The sequence below is a fragment of the Sorex fumeus genome, unplaced genomic scaffold, assembly GCF_029834395.1.
Source record: "Sorex fumeus unplaced genomic scaffold, SorFum_2.1 ptg000002l, whole genome shotgun sequence".
Classification (NCBI taxonomy): domain Eukaryota; kingdom Metazoa; phylum Chordata; class Mammalia; order Eulipotyphla; family Soricidae; genus Sorex; species Sorex fumeus.
This window is the reverse complement of record NW_026606059.1, coordinates 50,308,487-50,330,097: the sequence shown is the minus strand read 5'-3', so window position 1 is coordinate 50,330,097 and position 21,611 is coordinate 50,308,487. Positions and strand designations below refer to the sequence as shown.

Sequence of the window (21,611 nt, the reverse complement as noted above, 5' to 3'; positions counted from 1 at the left end):
CTCCTGTTCATCAAAAAATGAACGATATAGCATTATATAATGTATAATTAAAGAAGACTACTTTATTCTAAGAAATAAGTATTGGCAAACCATCTGTTGGCATTCTGATTCTAGTATAAAAGAGCTTAAGAACAGACCCATCTGATGGGCTATTGTCACTATAGTAACCTAATGATAAGGTACACTTTTATAAACATGTATTTCCAAAAGGAAGAAAAATTTGCGACTAGTGAGATATAAATCTAAGCCAAAAAAAAAAAAAAAAAGAAACCAAGCTCTGGTCCAGTCTACAGTGTGCTTTTATTAACCTACAATGTACATTTTAAACCAAAGTTCTCTTTTTGACTGACAAGCAACAAGTAAAAAAATTAAATTACTATCTACCTCTAGGAAGATAACCCTTTAAACACAGTTAATATCTTTTTTCTGACATTAAATCAGTTCCTAAAGTTTTAAGGACAATGGTCCAAACCCTCACATGGAGGAAAACCAAGCTTAAATTTTATTTTAAATACACTGAATCCATGCTTCTCACTTGACCGAAATATAATACTAGGTTTATAGATCAAGTGCCAAGTCTTGAACAAGATCTTGACTGTATGAAAGCCAAGATTCTGCAAATGTTAAGAAATTTGGGACAAAGAGTAAAAAAAGACACAGAATAGCAGAAAAATATATAAGACCAAGTTTGAAACAGATGCAAATAAACTAAAGTATAGCTCTAATGTAAGTTGCCTCTCTGAAAGAATAATCTTCAAATCAGCAATCAGCTCAACATCCCAAGCTGATTAAAATTCATGCTAAACATGCACTTAAAATAGCACTGTTAAAATTGTTGAGAAGGGTCAAGAAAACTACCATTCATTTAATAAGACTTCCCCTAAAACTAAACAATTTAATATGGTCCTGAGAGTGACATTTGCTAATCTGTACACAATACCCAAAATGTAACAGAATACTTACAGAAACTATAAAAGTAGATAAACATCAGAGACCATAAATTATTACATAAAATGAAGATAAGCTATAAACAGATTGTACTGTCCTGATTTAATGGAATAATATTAATTATTCATAAAATTGAATGACACAGACTAAAACAAAACTGAAGTTGACAAAAATGCAGTCTCTCTGGGAATTTATGGGATTTGTTTTTAAAAACAGAAAGGTCATAAATTTTATTTATTTTATGTTTTAATCTCAAAAACAGAAGAGCTCATGAGATTTTATAAACTAAGGCTATATATCTCTTCACCCTTTCCTAACAATTTTCTAATGAACATTAGAAATGATCATAAATAATGATCATAAAATAGCAACATTCACACCAAAACATTAATTTAATACAATAGCTCTCAATTTGATAACAAGACAAGCTAACACAATACTGACAGCCAAAAAAGCAAAAGCTTTTTAACATGCATGGGAGTCAATGACACTTACCTGCCACTCTTAGACCATATTACAATAGGTCATGCAACATAAAACAAACAGAAGGCAAATTACTCAAAGGTCTGTGAACCCATTTTTCAAAATTTATCATTAGAAAAAAATTACTGAAATACATAAATTTCTTGGCTTTTCAGTTTATCTGCAGATTAAATAATTTAGGTTCACACTTACCTTTTAATATTATGCCCAAATTACTGAGCTCTGAATGGCCTTCATGAACAGATTTATATTTAAAATACTTCAGAAAGTAACTGAAAACTAGTCAATCATTCTCAATTGCAACAAAAATTTTCTCAAACATTGTTCATATTAACAAATCTTAAAGTGGCACTTGGCTTTCCAAAAATTTTTGTAAAATTGTTTTCTTTGTGAGAATAGGTAGCAAATTATAAATGCCCAAACAAGAGATATGAATCTCTTACAGAATTCAAATAGAAGCATTTTATCATCACAATTTAATCTATTACTTCCAGTTCTAGAAGGCACCAGAATTTTTACCCAAACAATTCATAGCTCAGTCATGCAAAGCAGTTAAAAAGATGGCAAAGTGGAAACATTCATTTAGAGCAAGACAAACGCAGTCTACTGCAGGCAAAGAGAAATAGATATAAAATCATCTTCTCACTTTCAAAATCAAGGAAAAAATTTGGCCCCTGTTCAAGGTCTGTGCATGTCAAAACTTTAAGAAGATTCCCCATGTTAAGGTACCTGTCAAGACAAGAATGAGAAAAGAGAAAATATCCCTTTATAAAAGAGAACATCTGAAATTTTTGTTTTAAAAATAGTAACAGGGAAAATGTTCATTAGGCCATGAATTCATCCTTCAGGTTACCCAGACTGTGCTCTGGTAGACAGCAAACCGGGTTCTCAAGTTGTTGATATGTAGGACCTAGAGGTGAAATGTGGTTTTCCTGTACACAATGGCACAACTGTTGCTCTACTTCTCAAAATTCTCCTAAGACAAGTTTCATTAATGGCCTTATAATGAAAAATTCTTTAAGTATTCCAATAGTGTTAGTATTCTGAAAAAGAAATTTCTAATAAAAGATTATTCACATGTTTAATATTCACGTGTTTAATAGTACACTGAAACAACAATTTATTTCAAAGCCAAATGTTAAATTCTGGCAATAGTTCACTATTGCATTTCATCTTGAAATTGCGAAATATTAAACTTACTTCCTAAATGCCAATAAATACAGCATATACTTCTAACCAAATTCAGATTATTAACAATTTGTGCAAGTGACTTAAACTACTGTTCCTGGGTATGCAGCACAACTGTGATTTTTTTCAAATAAAGTTGTTATATATACATATATCAGGATTGTAAGCACAGAAACTGCTGGTGTAGTCACTAAGGCATACTATTAGAATGTTCATCATAAGGCTATTTGCTTCATGGACTAATGAAAGGACAGTACTGGCTACAGACTCAACATGACTTTAGCAAATGAAAAACTAAAATTATACATATGATGGTGATGCTTGCCTACGATTGAGAAAAGTCATGCAAACTTTGTTTGATCCCCATATTTTATTAACAAATATTCTGGCTGGCCTTCACTGTGGTGTGAGTATAATTAATCTTTCACCTTTACCATTATGCACCAGCTGTGAAGGGCTAAAGAGACTTACTTTCAAAGTCCAAGAAAAAATGTGCTGCATTGTGGTCTATGTCCCTGGTTAGCACCTTAATGAGATTACCCATGCCAGCAAACCTAAAAATAAAAATGGCAACATCATTTAGTTCCAGTAAAAAAAATTTTAGCAGAGGCCTGGGATTCGGCAAAGGCTGGCTTGCTCATAATTACCAACAGGTGCAGGTTTATATGCTTTTGGCATTGAAAATTTAGAACAACCAAAGCACATTTGGCCTGAGTTTATAGTTCTTTTCCCTTTTTTTCACATATCAAAAAAAGTTATATAAAGATTGGAAAAAGATTATATTTTTACATAAAACTGGCAATATTTGCATATGATTAATATCTGTACTTGTGTCATTTCTTTAAATGTTGGAGGCATTATCAATTCAACATCAAAATTAAATTTGTGAATTAAGCAAATACTGAGACCATTACTTTTTAAGTAACAGGGATTTTTTTCTTCTGGCAGAATTAAATACTAATTGGGAATAAAGCAAGGTAGCATTGAAACCACATTTAACCATTAAAAACTGAAGGAAGTTATTAATGACCAGATTTAAAAATTTTTACCACATAAATACTTCTTACATATTCCTTACTCCTAAAATTAATCAGCTATATATTATTTAACTCTTAGTTTGAATATTCAACAATGTGTTCTATGAACAACCATATAAATATGAAATTTGATATTAACAAAGAAAAAAGCATAAAGGTAACCAGCAATACCCACAATCTAGTAAAAACACAGAGGAAAACTGGTAAAATCCAGACACTGGCAAAAATCTCGCCCCCATATTTGTCATGGCTCAGAGAAGATGAAGGCAGAAGATGTCATGAAGATCTAGAAAACCAGGTCCTTGAAAACTGCAGTAACTACAGGAAGGCATACTATAGTACCATAAGCATCCATCTCCAATCTCAGTATTTTCTGTGCAAATATGAACTGCTGGCAAGTGTAAGTAAAACAAAACATAAGAGGAACAATATTTTTATCAACAAAAAGAAGATTCCTACTCACCCAATTAGATATTCAAAAAGAGCCCTGCTACTCTCTGCTCCCCCATGTCTTCCGCATATTACTGAACAGCATAATGTTACTAATGGTCAACTCCCCGTTAAATACACAGGGGTACAAGCCAATCTATTGATAAAGCAGTTTGATGAAATGGTACCTATCTAATTCATTTGCACATATGATAGACAAAAGAAAAATTCCTCTCTAGTAAAAAAATATTACCCCAGGCCTGTTCTTCAAGCCTGTGTTCTCCCCCTTGAACATGTATCTTGATTGATTGTCTTTTTACTTTTATTTATTTTCTTATTGAATCACTGTGAAGATAGTGCATTACAAAATTGTTCATGACTCCGTTTTAGTCATATAATGTTCCAATATCCATCCCCTGCACCAGTGTAAGTTTTGAGCACCAGTGTCCCCAGTTTCCTTCCCACCCCAGTGGGATGTAAAAAACAAAACAGTAAGACACTAATATCCAGTTCCAGGGAAAATAGGCCAGGAAGGCTTTTCTCTTTTATGTCTTTGCTTTTCCCAACCCTGGAGAAGCCTCTGTTCTCTCTTGAACATATATTCCTCTCCTTCTCTCCTCTCATATCTAAGTAGGTTTCACTCAATAAAAAGTATCTTGCTTCACCAAAAACAAAGCAATTCCCCCAGAAATAGAGATATAGCTTAATCATTTTTACATGAAAATCCATCTTAAAAGGAATTTTAAAGGAGTGATCTGTATATTTTATACAGATGAACTGGCTTGAATGAGGGCTAAGGTGAAAATGATTTGGTATTTATTATTTCTATGTATTGTAACAGAGTGCGGGGTGGGGAGATAACTCAAAGGACTGGAGCACATGCTTGGCAGAAGGGCCCCAGCAAGGTAGCATCACTACAAAGGCCACAAAACAGATTCAATACTAACATGCTTTTATACATAAATGATAATATAAAGATCTAACATATACTCCCAAACCACCACATCCAAGAAATCTCCACAAACTGATTACTGTCTTTATTTACTGAGTCTTTATCAATCAATAACTTTCAATGTTCTAAATAAGAGTAAATCAGAAGGTCCATTTTTAACCCATTTTATCATGAATACTGCTGAAATACTACCATAAAACTAATCCTATGAGTAGAAAACCATCATTAGATCCAGCACAGTCCCAGAAAGAAGGATGTGCCTGATCTTCCTTACCTTTTCACATGTTTTACTTTTTTTTTTCCCCCCCTTCAAGGGAAACAGGAAATACATTTCCTGGTATAAACACTGTCTACCATTTAATCTCTTTTGAGGCACTCTGCAACCCTATACTTTGTGTAGTACTTTGGAGTATAAATACTTCAACAATTATATTTCTTAACTTTTCATCCCAACCATAGACATTTAATTTGAAAATAACCCAGTTTTTTTTCTCAATCAGGAAATGATTACTATTTGGATCTAGAAAATTCTGCTGGATCTAAGAAATTCCTTAGTTAAGGAAATTCTTACATACATTGTAGGGTCCTTGGCAGCATGCTGGGCCTGTATACGCTAAACTTAGTTTCTTAAACTATGGACTGTAATATGGGATCGTGCAACTAATTGAGGAGAGGTAAGACACAAAAGTATTAGAAATAGTGAAAGGTTTCTGAATGCACAATGACCAAAAATTAATTCAAAACCAACTGCATAATGTATCAATCCATGGGGTTTCTGGCAATGCTCACCCATGTTCATTTCTTAGGCAAAAGGGATTATGAGTGGGAAAAGTTCACAAAGTCCTTGCACCAGATGTCAATGAAAATCTAAAAATCCACCATGTAAGTTGTGACAAGATAGTTTCAAATAATATGGCCCCTGGGGCAACATTACCCACTTGAAAACCACTAATGCTATATGACTATGGCCCAGTGCAGATATTCTCTCTACCATACTGCATGTGCAGTGCGACAGATGCTATGTAAGCAATCGCTATCAGGCTGCTTCAATATTTCACTGAACAAAGTTTCAAAATATTTTTCAAAGATCTGAAAATAGTCCATTATCTATTAGGATACGTTTTTATAAGGACGAATAAAAAAACTGAGACCACTGTTACCACTGAATTATTTTAATTCTCTTTTTAAAAAGGGAGGCTTTGGGCCCACCCCGAAGCAGTGTTCAGGGCTTACTCCTGGCACTACACTTGAAGATCATTTCAAGGCAGTCAGTGCTTAGAAAACCATATGGGGTGCCAAAAATGGAACCAAGGTTGGTCATGTGAAAGGCTGGCCCATTGGACTCTCTCTCCAACCCACATAGTAATTCTTTATCAAAGAACCGGGAACACAAATTTCAATCTCTCTCAATATAAGTGATTTCAAATACATGATATAAATCTGATGGACAACTCTGGCTAGAAGCAGATAAATTCCTGGTTTGAACCCTGTTTTGCCCCTTTCACATTAAATTTGTGACGTTAGTCAAATTTCCTAGTTTATTCATGCTTCAAGTTCTTATCTATAATAAGGTAAGAGTCTATAATAAGGTATACGGTGGAGGGTTCATAATGTCACCCAATGGATTAATATAAGCAAAACACTGAGTACTCCACGTAGGAACCTATTTGCTGCTTTACCATGGCTGTGGGTAGAGGTACAGAATTCACCTACTGAACCTGTTCCCAGAAGCACAACCTGTGGAATGGGAAACTGTGTGTGGCAGCCATATTTCCTACCTTATGTCTGAAATTCAGTCATAAACAGCTTTGTAATGGTCTACCTCATGGTGATTCAATAACAAAATTATCTTAATGCAACATTGTTTATCAAATTATATAAAACTTGAGTTTAAAATACTATTGATTGGGCCAGGAATGTGGCTCAGCAGTATAGTATGCTTCATGTGAGCGGCCCTAGATCAATCAATAATACTAAAGAGTACCATGAATATACTTTACTAGTATTTTACAAGTACTAGTTCAAAGTAATATATATTATAATTTAGAATTTCAAAGTCTTACAACATGAATTTAAGAGGAAAAGTTAAAGAATTCAAATTTTTAATGTCCTTAGTAATATCTGACACTATCTGAGAACAGCTATTGGTGGCTACAAATGGGTCCTAGTACCTGGTATCACTTAGCATCCTAAGAACCTAAAATGTGCAAGTCAGTCTTGCCACAAAAACCCCATGTTCCCACCATACCACACAATCTTGCTTGACTTTTTAATAGCAAAAGTTGTCAAAAAAAGCTGCTAGTAGTTACTTCCTTCTACTTTTTCACCTCTAGTTTCCATTCTGGCTTTTGGAGGCCCACTGCTTATAATGAAGTTCCCCTTGCCAAGGTCACTGAACTGTGCATTTGGCTAAATCCACAGGGAAAGTCTCATGCTTTAACTTACTGGACCTCTTAATAAAATCTAACCCAGTTCATCACCTACTCAGAACTGAGAAGCTTTCTTTCTTGTAGGTTTCCTTCCTACTTTATGGTTAATCATTTTCTGTATCATTTCCCTTAGCAAAGATACAATTATTCTTTGCCTATTTAAAAAAAAAATCTATCTTGACTTTACTTCCCTTATCAGATCCCAACCTATTACATTTTTCTGTTGTAAAATATGTTTAAAATAAAACCTACATTCTTCTTTTATTACTTCCTTCCCTTTTCCACTAAACTACCCCAATATAGCTTTTAGTCCAACCATCCACCACCAAAATTATTATGGCAAGTCATCAACTAACTTATATGTGATCAATTCTAACTGTCTATTATTTTCAAGTTCTTATTTCACCTGTAAAGAGCACCTGACAGAACTTCCAATGGTCTATTATTTTCACATTCTCACCTTACTTCGCCTGTCATGAACAACTGACAGAACTGACAATGCATCTTCCTCAATAAACTTTCCTTATTGGCTTTAAGGATGTCCTTACCTCCCCTATGGCTTATCAAACTGCTCCTTATTAGCAAGATTACTTCCAAGTCTTCAAACGGTCTCCTTCCTACTTTGCCTTCTTATACAATTTCTTCTTTTCATATGCCAAACCAATCTTTTAAAATCAAAAACTCTTTCTTTATAAAACCATGCACGGCTCATCAATGCCTTCAGAATAATACCCAGGTCCTAAAAAAACCCTACAAGACCTTCCTCTTCCTCTGATCTCATCTCCATCTCTTTCCACTATTTTCATACACATAGAACCAAAGCCTGCGGCAGTTTTTCTAACATGTTCAGAATTACTTCTCTTTGTGGTCTATTCATTTTTTTCCATAGCCTAGAATGGCCTCTCCAGAGTTTCCTTTCCCTTTTGATAGGGGTGGGGATATGGTCCACACCACGTGGTGAGCAGGAGTTACTCCAAATTCTAAGTGTCAAGGACGGAACCAGAGTTGGCTGCATGCACAACAGTCGCTAACCCCTGCACTCTCTCTCTCTCTCTGGCCCCTCTTTACATAAAAAGCTACCATACTTCATGTTGCTGCTCAAGATTTCCTCAGAAAGAGATTCCAGGACCAATCACCTGCACAACCTCATTCCCTCCCCAGTTTGATGGAAACATATATATCTAGTTATTGCTCTAACTTAGCACAGATTTTTCTGACCAAATTTATATTTTATGCATATGTGATACAAGCACACAAATTAACTTTCAGTAACACAGAGAGAACAATATTCACTAAATACAAACATTCTTCACAGCTTACTGTGATACCGAACGCGGATCCAGCAAGGTATCTCTTATTTGAACATATAATTACACACACAATAATTTGGCGAAGTAAAATCAAAATTCCTTTTTAGCTTCTGACATAGCTGCAACTCACGTTAGGAAGAGAAGAGCTGATAACATTTAAATGAAATGTTAAATTTTTAATGAAAAAGCTCCTATGAAAAACAATTGTAAAAACTGAAAAACCCAGTATTTGTGAGGAACAGTATGATGCTGAGAAATAACCAACTCAAACAAATCTAACAACAAAGCATCTTTAGTGTCCTGACACTTTATTTGCTTCTACTGACTGATTTGCAAATTCACACCACACAATTACTTCTTTATATTTCTTTCTTCCTCCTTTTTCCCAGCAAGAGAAGTTGCTAAACATTATTTTCTGTTCAAGCACAATGACTGGGCAATATACATTTACTCATTAAATAGCATCACCAAAAATTCCCCTTTTTTCTTACCCTTCCTCTTTCTGCTCTGTATGTGGTAAATATACTCAAGAAACTGAATTCTCTCCCCAGTGACCTTGATAAAAATAAGAAGACTGAGTGTCCCCCTGGCACTGTATTTTCTTTTTCTCTGCGGTATGGGATTGGGAAGGGCATATCTAGCAATATTTAGGGGTTACTTCTGACTCTCTGCTTAGGAGAACATATACAGTGTTCAAACTGCATACAAGGTAAGTGCTTTAACCACCATACTATCTCTCAGGCCTCAGAGACTTCATTGTCAGAGGGCTTTTTTTTCCTCCCACCCGTACTCCTAGACCAGTGTTTCCAAAAATGAGTAATACTGCCCTCGCTTGGGGTACTGGAATGATGAAAGCTAGAGGAACACCTCAAGTGAAATTAGGGAGTAAGTTGCCTTCCATCTGTTTACTTAAAAAAGAAATTTCCAGGAGGCACTGAGTAATTTTTTTCCCCCCAAGAGCTAAAATTCTGAGAGGAAGCATTAAGAAAATATCACTCGCTATTTTACTTACATGGATGAATGAATGCTGAGTAAATAGTCAAAGAGCAGGAGAACTGTGATGGTGACTTTGGGAGTTTTTTGCACTTTGTAGAAATGATCTGCTTTCACAGGCTGAGACTAAGAAACTGTACTGCAATGTGCAACATCTACTCACCCGCCCCCCAGATGAATTGTCCTCGGTCCAATCAATAAGAGCAACTAAAGACAGGCTCTCTTTTGGTTTTTCAAAACCTACGAACACTTCCTGTCAGCAAAAGACAGTTATGAACCTAGACTCTAATTTCTTGTGGGACTTTCTGTAGCAGTACAGAGCCTGGCTTCCTTCAGATTCTAACTCTCAGTCTTACAGGACTCTTCCCTTCTAAATTCTACGTAACTACATTATTCCTCTGGAATAATGAAGTGATCACTGCTTCCTCTGGTTACCATTAATATCAAACTTCCAGCATGTGACATATTAAGAAATATAAATTTGATCTCTGGCCCTGATTCCTAAATCCCCTGGAATTTCTTGAATGATGAACCTCTTATTTTATGACTATGACAGCATCTTTATAACTTCAGAACTGGGATTACTTGGCAAGAAGACTAAGGCAACATTAGATGACTGGATCTTTCAGCCACTTTCTTCTGACTTTGGTGAAGGGAAAGGGAACTGGATATTGAATTGCTCATTATTGACCAAAGCCTTATAACCAGTCATAATTGTATAAAGGAACCTAGATAAAAGCCCTACATCATGAAGTCTGAGGAACTTTCAGGTTCATAAATACATACTTGGTAAGAAGGTAACATAGCCCAAGCACAAGCTTTTGTGCTCAGAACAATTCCAGATCTTTTGTTTATTTTGGGGGGCCATAACTGGCAGTGTTCCACTCTTAATCCTGGCTCTCCTTTGGGCTCGGGACAGTATGAGGTGCTTGAACCAGTACTGAACCTGAGTAGGTCTTGTGCAAGCTCCTACCCAGTGTACTATCTCCCAACCCTCCCAGAGCTCATCTTACAAACCTCTTCATGTAGCTATTCATTTGTATGCTGTATAATATCCTTTATAATAAACTGGTATAGTCAGTAAAACATCCAAGTTCTGAAAATTTAAAGTGAATAAGTGGGATGCTTGATTCATATCCAGATAATACAAAATACAGGAGGTCTCAGACTTGCAACTGGATTTTGTGGTAAAAATTATCTTGTTGACATGAGCCCTTAACCTATAGGGTCTGCACTAATTCTATATAGTGTCAGCATCAAAATTATAAGATATAGTTGGTCTCTGGAAAGCTGAAGAAAGGATGATGGGGGGAGGGGAAGAACATACATTTGGCATCAGAAGCAGTGGTGGGAAAACAGTTCATACATGGCATCAGAAATATTATGAATAAAAAAATTCCAAATCTAAGCATGATTCTCTTGCTCAAACTTTTAACAATTTTATGGATAAATTCATATTGAGTATTCTACTTTAAAATTCCTAGGAAGGAGGACTAACAATCTGCCTCAACCTGCCTGGTATGTTTGAAACCCCAGTTCAATTCCCAAAAGAGTTAGGGGCCAGAGCATGGAACCACCCAGGACAGTACACCAGGCTGATTACTGCCAGCACTGACGCCTATAAAAAAAGTAAAATAAATAAATAAATAAAAAACCAGCAAAGTTATTGTTTTCCTGGAGGAATTCTGACTTACTAAAGGGATTTTTCTATACTACATAACCCACCATTAACAAGTGTCCTTAACAAAGTGATTCTCTGATTCTCCTTTGTTTTCGTGAAATTTAAGAGGCAGGATACAGTTGCTACTGAGTTAATATTAATAACACAACAGCATAAAATCTCATCAGTAAAGATAAACACATTTTAATAGTTTAATTTTCACATGAAATTATAATACTTAAGAAAACTGACAGAAATAAACAATAAAATGAAAATCAAAGAAATTTGATTTCTAGTCTTTTGATCCATCACAAACTATATGACTTACACAAGTTAAATTTTCTTACTAGGGTAAATCTCTCATAGTGCTTTTGTTTCTGATATTACATGTTCACTTCATCTTTCCTAATGCTGACATCTAGTGGATTTTTGAAATGAAATGAAAAAAATTTATTTGAGCTATTTTAAAGAAATAACTCAGGAGAGTGCCTGGTAATACGTAATAAAGATAAATTAGGAAACCAACACTACACCATTAACAGAAGTGAACCATACTTAAATATCAGCATTCTATTCTATCAGATTGTCATGGCATCTTGAGTTTGATTCAGAGATTACTAAAACTACTCCCTTTATGCATCCCAGTCATTAAAAATAAAGCCACGAGTCCAGAGAGACAGCTCACCAGGCAGAACATATGTGCTGCATGTGGGAGACTGAAACTCAATCCCTGGCACCACATGGTTCCCCAGTAAAGTAGGAAGTAGTCTCCACCCTCCCCCAGCATGACGGGTATGGCCCAAAACATGAAGTAAAAGTCACCAAAGTAAAATACTGCTGAAGCTACATTTTCTGATACAACATCTTGGACCAAGAATAGGCACAGGGTACAGTAATGAAACAGTACAAAATTCCAAAGTAAGCAATTTAGGAGTGTATAAAATGGGTGTGCAATGAAAATATTTTTCTAAAAGTTCTCAGAATTGAGGGTGGAAAGATAGTACAGTTGGTACAAATACTTGCCTTGCATGTGGCTGAACTGGGTCAATCTCCACCATCCCATATGGTCCTCTGAGTCCCCTCAGAAGAGATCCCTAAGTGCAGAGCCAGGAGTGAACCCTGAGCACTGCCAGGTGAGATCTCAAACCAAAACCAAAAAACCCTGAGAATTGCTCTAGGGACATAATCAGGAATTAGGGCACATGCAAAGCATGTGCCTGATCCCAGTGTGACCACTGGCCTCCCTCCTCCTCCCAACTTGTACACAAAGTATCGCCAAGTGCAGTTCTGGAGGACCTAGAACATTGATGGGTATGTTCATGGCCTGACCCACCTCTCCAACCCCAGAACAACTGGGATGGTCCTGGTGGTTCGGAGTATCAAGGGCCTTAGCAGCACAGAATCCTTTGTGTTGAGCTGCCAACCCACCTGGCCCAGGATTGTCAAGGGTGACATGAGGGCCTCCGGAGAACTATTTGCGAAACCCTTCCCCCAAAACCCTCAAACTACCACCTTGTTTATGAAGGTTTATTTTTGAACCAAGTATGTTATCTATTATAGCTTTGTAGCTTTGGATAGCATATATATTGCATCACACACAAGAGCTATATTTATATAAATCAGAACTCAAATCACATAGCTATTTTTTCATCTTTTTTTGGGGGGAGGGGCACACCCAGCAATGCTCAAGGATTACTCCTGGTTCTGCACTCCTGGTAGGTTATGGGATGCCGGAGATCAAACATAGGTCAGCCATATGCAAAGCAAGCACCTTACCCACTGTACTATAGCTCCAACCCCACAAAGCTACTTTAAATATTCCTGATATATGACTAGTGTTGTTAGAAAGAAAAAGGGGGAAGAAATAGTGAAGAGAATGAGAAAAGAAGGCAATCTAAGCTCAGAATAGGATATATAAAAATTACTTCAATCATGGACTTAATTCTCCAATTTTATAAAAGAAAACAACTCTAGACTTGGTAACTTTGGGAAAAACAGCATATTTTTGTTCCTAAGTTTTTGGGCCATATCCAGTAGTATTCAGCTTTTCCTGGCTGTGATGATCAGGATGACTCCTTGCAGTGCACAGGTATGTAGTGCCAGGGATTCAAATCAGAGTAGGCTACATGCAAACCAAGTGCCTCACCCAATGAACAAATTAGTTTTTAAAAGGTGGCTGAGTCAATAATCCTGACATTACAGCTTTTAAGAGCATCTTTAAAAAAAAAAAAGAGGATCATTCACTCCACATTGATTTAAAAAACAAAAAATCAAGTACTTCCCCCAACACAGAATCAGAAGATATTCTACTGTATCCCCTTCAAAATAGTATCAGTGCTATTAAGCAATCAACCAAACCTCAATAGGCCAGTCATAGTTAATATTCCCTTTATCTGCAGCCAACTACAAAGTACTGAACAAACATTCAAATTAGGACAGCACTCCAGGGTCTTCCTAGCATAGGCTGGCACATTAACATCATTAGTTTGTATCCGAGGTCTTCCATCGCCACCAAGTATATTGATTGGTGCCGATCCATCAGTGTAGATAGGTTGAAAACTACTGGTCTACTGCCTCGGTTTTAACTGCCAGTCTGTGGATCATAAGCAGGAGTTGCCAGTGTGCTAAAGTGAAAAGGTTGAAGATCTAGGTTATAACTACTTCAGGAACTACAAATGATTTTTATTTTTTAAACAAGAATTGGCTTTTTGTGTGTTCCCCAAGCACAAGTATGAATACTTGATATATGCAGCCACTTGATATATGGCAACTGATTACGGCATTTCTCATTTAAATTTCGGGTACTTCATACTGGTATTTTTTTACTCCTTGTATGTTTATTTCGTATTCCTTGATGTATAATGAGAGTTTAGGCACTGTTCAAGGGTTAACATTCATTGTGCAACTCCCTTTTCTTACAGCATACTGTTTCTTTAGTTAATGATAAGTTTTTTCAAAGCTACTTCAAGCAATTCAAGCTTACATTAGAATACTGCTTAAAGAAAAAAAGCATGTAATTCTGCTTGAGACTAGTTATATAGAACTTTAAAAACTACACTTAACTTAAAAGCAATAGAAAACAAGGCCTAGCTGACATTTCACTAAGAATTTTTTTTTAATCTAGGAGCCCCAAAGAAAATTCAGTGAATTTGGGTAAAAACCTTTTCAGTAACTTTTGATGTAAAAGTTTAGCAATTTTTCCAATCAAGATTATACACAACAAGAGAGACACACACATACCAATCTCGAAACTGAGCAGCTCACTGCAGAGATGCCTTCGGACTCTGCAAAAGGCCACTTTTACTGGGCCACTCCAGATGGGAGCAGGTGCTGCTCCTCCACCTGTCCCCTACGAACCCCAGCGGCTGCCATCTTCTAGAACCCAACAAAAAGTCCAGGTACGCGGGAGCAGAAGTGGCAAACACCAGGCTTCACGGGACAGGGGATGAGCCAGCCCTTCTCCTTCCCCTGCCCCATGGGACTCTGAGATGACTCCCACAACTGCCCCCCGGGCTACTTATTAAGCACCTACACTGCACGATCCAGACACATGCATCTGCCATGATCCAGAAATACACATGTATCTCAGAACCAAAGAGCTCACTGCAGAGATCTCTCCAGACCCTAATTATTAAAATTTTAGAATTCCTAGAGCGTGTGGCTGCTCTCGCAGCTGCATGACATTATATGCTATCCACAACAAGCCATACAAAACAAATTGTCTAGCATTCATTGCCTTTTCGGCAGGTTTGACTGGTGGTGGGACTGGTGCTGAAATACTGAACGTAATCACAGTGGAGAGTCCTGTGGAAATCATCTGCCACACAGGCAGGGGAAGGGTTGGAATTGGGGGGGGGGGGGGGGGGGGGGCGGAGGGATACTGAGGATTTTGGTGGTGGAAAAGAAAATGTGCACTGGTGAAGGGATGGGTGATTGATCACTGCATGACCAAAACTCTAATATCAAAGTTTGAAGCTGTATCTTATGATGAATCAATGAAAAGGTAAGAGGCTGGAATAATAGCACAGTGGGTAGGGTGTTTGTCTTGCACGCAGCCAACCCGGGTTCAATTTCCAGCATCCCACATGGTCCCCTGAGCACCGCCAGAGTAATTTCTGAGTGCATGAGCCAGGAGTAACCCCTGTGCATCGCAGGTGTGACCCAAAAAGGGGAAAAAAAAAAAGGAGGAAAAAAAAAAAGATTATACACAAGCCACAGCAGTATTAAGAAATACCTATGAATTCATCATTAATAGAAATGCTGTCTATTAATTCATCATTAATAGAAATCACAGGTATTTTTATATTACTTACACTAACAATTAGTGTAGACTTTCATTAAAAATTACAGTTTGGGGCTGAAGAGATAACACATAAGGCAGGGTACTTGCCTTGTACATGGCTAACCCAGATTCATTCCCCAGTACCCCATATGATCCACTGATCACTGCCAGGAATGAACCCTGAGCACAAAACCAGAAGTACTGAGCACTGCCAAGTGTGGTCCAAAAAACAAACATAAGAGAGGCAATAATACTCCACCCACATTTATTTTATGTATTTTTCTAGTGTCTTCACATATGTAAGGCATGCATTCTAACACTGAACTACTTGCTTGATCTTACAAATTTCTAATTTTCAGTATGTTAATCCACTTCAGTATCACTGATTACTATTCATACATGATTTCATAAAATCATAAATTACTACTTAATTATTTGAAGAAAGAATTCAAAGGTTTACTAGATTATCAAAGAGGATCTGTGACACCAAAAAAAAAAAAAAACTCAAGATTGAGAACTCCAGCTGAATACTAATGTATGCAGCAGGTGAGGTGACTACAATTTCTAAGACCCATCATACTGTCAGCACTGAAAAAAGGCAAATTGTCACATGTAAATAGCTACTTATGACCTGGAAGAGCACAGAAACAAAGTACATGATAGTTACTGCCAGTGAAGAACACAATGTAGGTACATAGAAAAATATTTCCACACCCAACAACCTGTTAAAATTTGAAACAATTACAACTGCATAAGTTTTGTTACTCAGGACCCTCTAACAGTAGTAACTTCTTTTTTGTTGTGTTCTGGTAATACATTTTTAAAGGGGCTAAAATAAAAGTAGAATTTTTACTTAAGATAGTATATAAAAACAATTTCCCCTTTTAGTTTAAAAAAAGTATTGCTTACACTTCTAAATCAACTACACTGGTGATAAGTAAATGACTTTAAAGGAATTTCAAAAGAAAACACTTACCTCGTCTACTGAAAGAAAGCTGTAAAAAAAATTCTAATTAATTTACATTTTCCTCACTACCTTCTACTCTAAACAATTCAGGATATTTTCTAAAGTAATTTTTAGCAGTTTAATATTATGTACAATATATACTCCTGTTTAGCCAATGGAAGTTTTTATTTAAATCATAGCTTTTGATTTATATCTGAATAGTCGTTTCCCCCAAAGACATATTTACCTTCAGCCAGTACTGGTGATTCTGTTCTTGTCCCTCTATCTGTTTAAAGAAAGAAAAAATGAAGAAAATATAAACAATATACTTTAAAAGAAATTTAAATTTATTAACAGGGCTACAAAGATAGTCCAAGGTTTAAGTGTGTGTTTTGCATGCAGCTAACCCTAGTTCAATCCTCTGCACCATGTGGTCAGTCCCCAAGCATTGCTGGATGCACTCTTCATTAGAGGCTTCCCCCAAGTACCAATGGGGTGGTCCTGGTATTCCCCAGCTCCACAGAGCCTAAGCAGCAGTGCATCCTTGGGTCCTCACATTGAATCACTGACCCAGTTGGCTGAAAAATCACCAAGAACCTTAGGCCTCCTGAGCACCCTGGGGAAGCCCCCCTCCAAAAAGAAAACTAACATGAAAGTCCATGAATACTATCACATATCACACACATATGCTGTTTAATTCTCTGGATTAGTTCAACAACTAAAAGTGGAGGAACTACTAAGAGTAAGTCACCGTATTAAGCCCTGGGGAACAACAACAGGTAACAAGACGCCCCAACTGCTATCTTCATTGTATCTTATGATACCTCTATTCTTCCATGTGCTCAGGTAAAAACTGGGATTCTTCTGCAAGTATTTTTGTTTACACATACACTCAAACTCACTACCTAAAATACACCAAACGATGCATGTTTACACTTATAAAGGCTGTCAATGCTATTAATATCATTCTAAAATGTAGATGAGGTATTTTAAGAAGTTGGAGAGAAAGTACAAGGGTTGAGATGCTGGCCTTGCAGGTGGCTAGCCCTAGCTCGATCCCCAGCACCACTTATGGCTCGCAAAGTATCAACTTGGAGTGATTCCTGAGCTCAAAGCCAAGAGTAAGTTTTGGGCAAAGCTAGGTGTAGTCCCAAAACAATAACAATAAAAATGCAAATGACCCAGTATTTTTTCAGATAAAAACAATTTTTAAATGCTGTAGCACTGTCTTCCCATTTGTCATTGATTTGCTCGAGCGGGCACCAGTAACGTCTCCATTGTGAGACTTGTTGTTACTGTGTTTGGCATATCGAATATGCCACAGAGAGCTTGCCAGTCTTTGCTGTGTGAGCTCCCCGTGGATACTCTCAGTAGCTTGCCGGGCTCTCCGAGAAGGACTAAGGAATCAAACCCAGGTCAACCGCGTGCAAGGCAAACACCCTACCTGCTGTGCTATTCTACTGAATAAAATTTCAAAACATCCGTAAGGCAAAAGAACAGGGGGCTGGAGAAATAATACAGTGGGTAGGGTTCAAGCCCTGGCATCCCATGTGGTTCCCCCAAGCACTGCCAGAAGTAACTCCTGAGCACTGCCAGACGTGGCCAAGAACAACAATAAAAGAATGATTAAATCTGCTTTGGTTTACAAACCATTAGTTTGCAACTTTTGCTCCAGAGCTTCATATTTTGTACAATTTGCACATTATTCATTCTATTTTATTTTTCTTCTCTCTACCAAACGAATGGAAGCTATTTATGCTCCAAGATGAATAACTTTTTTTCCTCAAAAGCTCCTCTTGGATCAATGCTACTACAAATGGAATTTTTGCTTTTTCTGCCAAAGAAAAGCTTCATTCCCTAAGGCCCACTTCAGCCACCCAGAAATAAACAAATGGCTTGACTGACCACCTTCACAAAGCACAGGATAAAAACCAATGCTACTTGCACTAAGCCATGAAGGAAAATTCTAACTATCCTAAGTCTTCATCAAGAAACAATAAAATATTTAACTATTTTCACCCCTACATAGAAATGCCAAGTATTTTGTAATAATGAGAACATCCATGTAAATCAGATATTAAACTGATAAGAACAGATACTACACTTGATCTTAGCCAAACCCACTCGAGCAAACTGATGAACAATGGGAGGACAGTGACAGTGACAGTGACAGTAAATTAGATAATCCAAACTAAAAACCACAGAGTCAGAGATTCCTCAAGTGTTAAAATTTATCTTCCTCCAGCAAAATGTATAAGTTATGACTTCAGAGTATTCTAGCAACCACATTTACTGCTATGCACACAGATATCAATGGGTCTAGTTTATATGTGCAAAAAATAATGGTTTCTTGGAAGCATAAAATACAATGCACATTCAATGCTGTAGTTGAGTTCCGTGAATAAAACAATATGGAAAACTAGATGAGAGAAAGCATATAAAGTGATGATGTCTGCATTGCTGTGTTGTGTGTTTAAAGTCACAAACTCTTAACAACAAAAGGAATTATATTTTTATATTTGCAAGTTCAAACAAAATAAAATTAGGTTCTTGGGCCACAGCCACATTGCTCAAGGGTCACTTTGGCAGTGTTCAGGGAACCATATGCACTCTCAAGCACTCTCAAGGATCAAAGGGGTATGGCACATCTAAGGCCACTGCCTTACGCTCTACCCCTGCACTATCTCTCTGGCAATAAGTTAAAAAAAAATTAAAGCTATGCATAAGCATATCTGTTCATCTGAAATAAGAAGCCATTCCCACCTTCTGAGAGACATTTTAAATGCTATCTATTGTTAACAGGATGACGGAGTAACAGCAAGAAAGAAAGCTTTATTAAACTGAGACTGAAGACATCAGAATTCCTCAGAGTAAAAGGTAAGATATCTTGCTGTCCCTTTAGATACAAAAACCATGCCATTTATTTCATGCTATTTATTTTATTACTTGAATATCTGAATGAGAGTATAGATAATTCAAGTCAAACTCACAAATTAGCGGAAAATATTTTGGGTTTATTTTGAAGGTTTTAATTGATGGAGGTACTGTAACTTGCAATATTGCTAATGATGGTTTTCCATTTACATAATTTCAACATCACACTTATCACCAGTGTAACCACCTCCCTCCCTCAAAGGTCCCAACTGCCCCTTCAACTCCCCTCCCATATCTCACACACACACACACACACACACACACACACACACACACACACGGAGTTCTGTGGATCAGTTCTCCTGTTGTACTATCTTTGACCCTTTGTTGTACCTTGCCATGTTTCTTTAAGATCCACATACAAGAGACCATTCTACATCTATCCCTTGAGAGGAAAACATTTTGAAAGAAAGGACATGTAATGATCAAAAAGTATATTTTATGTCTGAAAGCTTTATCTTTAAAAAAGAAACAATTCTACATGTTATATGACCAGGAATGAACGAGGTTTTTCTATCTTCTGTGTTTTAAAGAAAAACACCTCACTTGTAAGTGTAAGATCACAAGTTCAATTCCCAGTGTCACCACATGCACAGAGAAGAATCCTAAGCAGTTGTTTGTGGCCCCTGGCATCACAAATTCCAAACTTCCAGTTGCACTGAGACCTCAAAAGGGGAGTATAATCAATTTCTCTGTGTGAACTACTAAAAGCTGTACATATTCCACAGCCAGGAAGAGATGCCTGGGACTGCTCAGTGAGCACTGTGATGACCTTCCACCAGTAATACAACCAGAATGTGCACAAGCACCACAATCAAACAGCACTACCACATGTCAAGCACCACAAAAATAAAAGGAGGGCCAAGCCTGCTCGCATTGGGACTGGGCCTCCTCCCCCCAGTTCTCCAATTTTCCAGCAGCTTGGCAGTCACACCACAAACTGCCCCAGGTGCCATGTAATCTCATGAACAGCCAACATGCAGAAATTATAAACTAAAGCTCCCGGAAGAGAGTGACAAAGAATTTCCTGGAGTGCACGGCCACAAATGCAGCCACACTATCAACATGGAGAAAGATGCTGATCTAAAATAAACAAGACTTTATATCAGGCCAGAGAGAGAGTTCAGAGATAGTACTGTAGGTAGGGTGCTTGACTTACACACAGCTGACCCAAGTTCCATCCCTAGCATCTAAACCCCACCAGGAATGACCACTGGATAGTCAGGAGTAAGTCCTAAGCACATTATACAGGGACTGAAGCAATAGTCCAACAGATAGGTGTTTGCCTTGCATGCAGCTAACCTGGGTTCAATCCCCTGCAATCCTCACAGTCCCAGAGCACTGCCAACAGTGATTCCTGAGTGCAGAGCCAGGAGTTAAGCCCCAAGTACCACCAGGTATAGCCCCAAAACAACAGAAAAAAACTTTTTTATATATCAAGTATCAGTCACCAATGTTAACATATAAGCCATCAATATTTACTTCAACCAGTGCATCCAATCTTCTTCCTAATAGACTTTTTCTCAGAATAATCATTTTCATGAATTTTTAAAGTTAAATGTAACATAACCATGACTTATTATCATAAACTTCAAAGAGGGGATGACTGTGGTGTTGTTTAATCTTTTATTGAAAACTACAGATTTATAGGGAGTCATTTATATCTTCACTGCATTAAAAAAAAATAACACTAGAGGCTGGGGAGATCATTCAAATGGCTCAAGCATAGTCTTTATATGCCGGAGGTTTTACATGTTGTGATCCCTGGAGCTTCATTTATCCCCACAAGCACCACCAGGAGTGATCCCCCATCTCAGAGCACCGACCCTGAGCACAGCCAGGTGGCGCACTCCTCTGGAAAAAGAAAAAGAAAGGGAAAAAGAAATAGTGGAGTTACACATTCATTCTATGACTTGTTTTTTGTTTTCGTTGTTGCTGGCTGGTTTGTGACTTGTTTTGGTGTTTTCTGGTTTTTTTGTTGTTGCTGGGCTGGAGTGACAGCACAGTGGGTAGGGCCTTG

At 37.2% G+C, this 21,611-nt stretch overlaps 1 protein-coding gene and 1 pseudogene across 8 annotated transcripts in view; both read right to left on the bottom strand.

Annotated features, from left to right (window-relative positions):
- CYRIB (CYFIP related Rac1 interactor B) overlaps positions 1–21,611 on the bottom strand; it is a 142,020-nt gene that overhangs the window by 30,874 nt on the left and 89,535 nt on the right. For 4 of the 8 annotated variants that reach the window (XM_056138246.1, XM_056138337.1, XM_056137850.1 and 1 more), the window contains 2 exons: positions 16,905–16,943; positions 2,078–2,160 (listed from right to left, as the gene is read on the bottom strand). In XM_056138246.1, coding sequence (XP_055994221.1) covers positions 2,078–2,150 — 73 coding nt within the window. In that variant the 5' untranslated portion in view covers positions 2,151–2,160; positions 16,905–16,943. Of the gene's footprint in view, positions 1–2,077; positions 2,161–3,090; positions 3,174–16,687; positions 16,707–16,904; positions 16,944–21,611 lie in introns of those variants that run through there. The other 4 variants (XM_056137917.1, XM_056138413.1, XM_056138167.1 and 1 more) reach the window with 3 other exon arrangements.
- LOC130023514 (uncharacterized) lies at positions 18,684–18,802 on the bottom strand (annotated as a pseudogene).